Below are 4,296 nucleotides of genomic sequence, written 5' to 3'. Positions count from 1 at the left end.
AAAACAAAATCCTCGATCTTGTATTACTTTTTAAATGTACAAAACTATGTTCTATCATTAAACTATATATCTATCTTAAGAATATAATCAAATTAAGTAGCCATATATCCCATAGACAGGCATACTCCATAATATAAATAAAACATTCTACTTATCTACCATGAACTAGGAAGGATCATAAACCATTCAAATTCTAATCAAATTCGCCTCCGATTTCTTCGACAAATTCATATTGATATGTTAAGATCAATCTTAGGCTTCTTACTCATCACAGGCAAATGAACTTCTGAATTGCACTTAGGACATTTAGGATCATTCTTTGATATCAACACATATAGTAAACAACCAGGGCAAGCTGCAGCCACCAATAACCCGCCATTTTGATTAGAGATCAAGGAATTAGTCCACCTCGTGGACGACTCCCGCTCATCTTCACCAACTGACAACGACGAGGAATTCGATGGTGATTGTGATCCGACAGTCGATGGCATTATCATCCAACGCCTCTTAGAGGATGACGTCGATGACGAAGTGGGTGAGGCTCTCTCAGCTCTATCAAGAGCTGATTTTACCTTATCTAAAGTACACACACTTGTGTATGTAGATGAGGGTGGATTATTAGAGACTAACTTAAGGTCTAAACTTGGTGGTTGTTCAAATAAACCAAGTGTTGGCTTTACATTTGATGATGATGATGTTGATAATTGTGGAAAAGTATTTAAATCATGAAGTTTTGGTGAGAGTTGGTTTGATAAATTCTTCTGTTCAGATGCTGCTGAATTTGCAGGATTGCATCTCTGTATGTAGACTTTTCCTGACTGCAGATAATCCAGAAATTTATTGTTAATCCCATGATATTTCAACTTTCAAATAAAAAAAGTATGCCTAAAACCCCTAACAATAATACTAATTAAAAACTTAAACATAGTACACCTCTCATAACTAAGTCTTTGATATCCCACAAACACAAACTAATTATTCATTAATGTTGTTTATACATGGAGGTTTTAATATATGCAACGCTAAGGACTAACAATAGACATAAGTTTCGAATTTCGACAAAATCACGAGTCGATCGTTGTCATCATTTTCCTCAAGTATTTAAGGACAAATCAACTCCAACACAATCAACTCTAACAACTTGACCAAGGATATCTCGACCTGGTGGTTAAGATTGAGGTACTGTGAACGATAGATCACAGGTTTAAATTCCCTTCTCCTTCTTTGTATCGACTTCGTGGCTCATATGGATAAAAAAACTCTAACAACTTGACCATGCCAGGAGTACTAATTACTACATTAGAAGTTTATTAATTACATTAGATACTAAGATTTGGGTGATTAAAAAATGAAAGTGAACAAGGGAATGAAAATCAAAGTGTCAGATCAGACAAGTAAAAAGAGCAATCACGATGCTTTAAGTAATTAAGTCACACACATTGATCATGGTAGCATTTATTAATAAAATTAAATGATGCAATAAAACTCTGAGCACAGCAATAAATAATTGATTTATACTTCTATCAAGTAGCATAACAATATTCATAATAACTATACATTCAAATAATATTAAAAAACTTAGATAATTGACATCAATTAAATTAGAAAACTACCTTCAACACATTTCAAAAGACTAAAACTTTTGAAGAAATAATTTTAGTAAAATTCAACCCAAACAAACACAACCCATAAAAATTCCATTAAAACCCATTATTCAAATTGAAATTTCACATCAAAATCAAAACAAATAAGCCAAATCTTCAAAAAAAAAAATTAAAAATTCCTAAATTCAATTGATTAAAAATCTAAGTAAAACCCATTATTCAACTACAGAGCAATTTTCAATTGAATAAATAATTCACATCAAAATCAAAACAAATAAACGAATTAATAATTGTAAAGAAACAAAAAAAAAAATGAGAAAAATACCTTAAGATCAAGACGTTTTTCCCAACCAATTGGAACATGCAAATCAAGGTCTAATTCTTTAGAATCAATCCCAGAACACCCACCAAGAAAATCACGAGTAATTAAACCAGATTTAGCTTCACTTTTAATCTGTCTACTTACATCTGCTGCCATAATTATTAAGAAATTAAATTAAAAAGAGAGAAAAAGATTGAAACTTTATGTAAAAATGGAGAAGAAGAAGAAGATAAATAGTGTGATTGAGAAGAAATGGGGGAAGAGTTTATTAGGGGAAGGAGAAAAAGGAGTAATTAAATGAGGTTTGGAATTGGGTGTGAGAAATCCAAATAAATAACATTAATTAGTTTTGGTTTTATTGGTGTTGGAATTCAATGTAATAAATTGAAAAGGAGGAAGAAGGAGGCGTGTCAGTAATTGCGGGCATTAAATGCAACAATAATGGTCTTGATGGTATTAAATACTAGGTAATCTGTTTCTTTATACATGCATTGTACTATTGACTAGGCAGGTTTGTTGGGTTAGAGCTTTGATTATCTTTATTAATTGTAACAATTGAATTTTCGCGCTATTTAGATATAATTTTTATATGGATCTTGCTAACGGATGCTCCGGGGCGCTAGATAAGAAATATATTGTTGTACTTAATTACTCATATTTATACAAAATAATAGAATAATGTATAATTTCAATGCAAAACATTTAATGTTTGGTTGTGATTTTCACGTACAGGAAAATATGATTATGAAAAGTCTTGTTAGATTCATTTCGTTATTGTTTGGTTGATAATCTAATTTATCGAAATTTTAATTTCACAGGAAGTTAGAATCAGAATGAGGTTATTTGGTTCACATGAGTATATGAAGTCCTAGATAAGTATAACTTCCTATGAGAATTCCAACTTTCTATACTCAAAACTCAATTAAACAAGTACTTCATTTCTTAATTTCTAGGAAGTGTGAATACATAAGATTTGTAGAAAAAGGAAAATGTAACTTTTCAAATGCAACCAAATAATGTTTTTTTAATTCCTACAAAGTGGAAGAAGTAGCTTATCTACTCTCTTATCTACATCCCTTATAAATAACTAAACAACAATTTTCAATTTTCATGAATTCAGTGAAGGAACTTAATTCATGTCTTCTCAAAATTCATGGGATCTTTTACTTACTATGATGAACCAAACATGTCCTAGTTATTTGTTACTAAAAGGTACCGAAAGATAATATTGATTAACATTATGTATTGGCAAGTATGAGAACTCAAATGTTGCAATTGATAAAAAACGAACAAAGCGCTTATTTCATTTCTCAATAAGTAAAAGATAGAGAAAGTGCGTGATAATCAAAAAACTTAAAGAGACAACGTTTGGAACACAACAAAAGCATGGCAATTAAAAGAGTGAACCAAAAAGTAGTGGTCCTACTTTCATAAAGACATATTTGTAATAAAAATGAACTTTTTTTGCTATATCAATTTTGGTGTCACTCGTTATCACTTTTTTTTTTTGAAGGGACTCGTTATGACTTTTTCGTAGAAGGGAAGTGTGTCACTTAGGCTCCGTTTGGTAGGGCGTAAAACGTTTTTCCGGAAAACAGTTTTCCTCTATTTTCAGTTTTACATTGTTTGGTTGGCAAAAGAGTGTAAAACCATTTTCCCTTGGGGTAAAATTACTCTCCCAATGATGAAAAACCATTTTCCTTTCAAAATGAAGGGAAAACTATTTTTCTTATCTCTCTTGTACACTCCTCTCACTACCTCTTTACTTTTCCTTTCATTTTCCTTTCATTTCATCATTTTTCTTACATCGAACCAAACAACGGAAAACTAATTTTGGAATTGTGTTTTCCATTGTAAATTGTTTTCCATGAAAATCATTTTACACTGAAAATGTTTTACGCCCTACCAAACGGAGCCTTAATGGTAAACGTAGAAAGTATATTATTAATATTTATTAGAAAAGTATTTAAAAAACACACATTAAGATATACCTAACAATAATCAAACCAATAACTTTCATCTTTTGAAATTAACAATCAAATAAGGTCAAAGTTGATATCATACATCCGGTATGAGCATGGTACACCCAAAACTTAGTTTTGCTCCTTGCTCATTTGAAATCATCCAAATGAGCAAAAAAAGGAAATCTCAAATGAGAAAAAATTAGTTTTATATAGTACACCTTAATATATGATTAATATACTTTAAGATAGTGTAAAACGTTAATATTATGCATTTATTAAAAAACGAAAGGAGCCGAAAGAAGGCTATTTGACGACCCAAATAATAAAGTAAAAAAGACAATAGTGCCCTTTTCTTTATACCACATAGACCATAGTAAAGGCATGCGAATTAAACGCATGAGTCATT

General features: G+C 30.8%; 1 protein-coding gene across 1 annotated transcript; it reads right to left on the bottom strand.

The window, feature by feature from the left end:
• Nucleotides 1–2,350, bottom strand: LOC104902199 (hypothetical protein). Its single transcript, XM_010689898.4, has 2 exons — nucleotides 1,930–2,350; nucleotides 1–818 (listed from the first exon to the last, which is right to left on the bottom strand). Exons 1-2 carry the CDS (start codon nucleotides 2,080–2,082, stop codon nucleotides 228–230), a joined length of 744 nt encoding a protein of 247 aa, XP_010688200.2. The 5' UTR covers nucleotides 2,083–2,350; the 3' UTR covers nucleotides 1–227.
• Nucleotides 2,351–4,296: the final 1,946 nt, after the last annotated feature.

This window comes from Beta vulgaris, chromosome 8, assembly GCF_026745355.1.
Source record: "Beta vulgaris subsp. vulgaris cultivar EL10 chromosome 8, EL10.2, whole genome shotgun sequence".
Lineage (NCBI taxonomy): Eukaryota > Viridiplantae > Streptophyta > Magnoliopsida > Caryophyllales > Amaranthaceae > Beta > Beta vulgaris.
The sequence above is the reverse complement of the archived record's forward strand: the minus strand, read 5'-3'. Positions and strand labels throughout refer to the sequence as shown.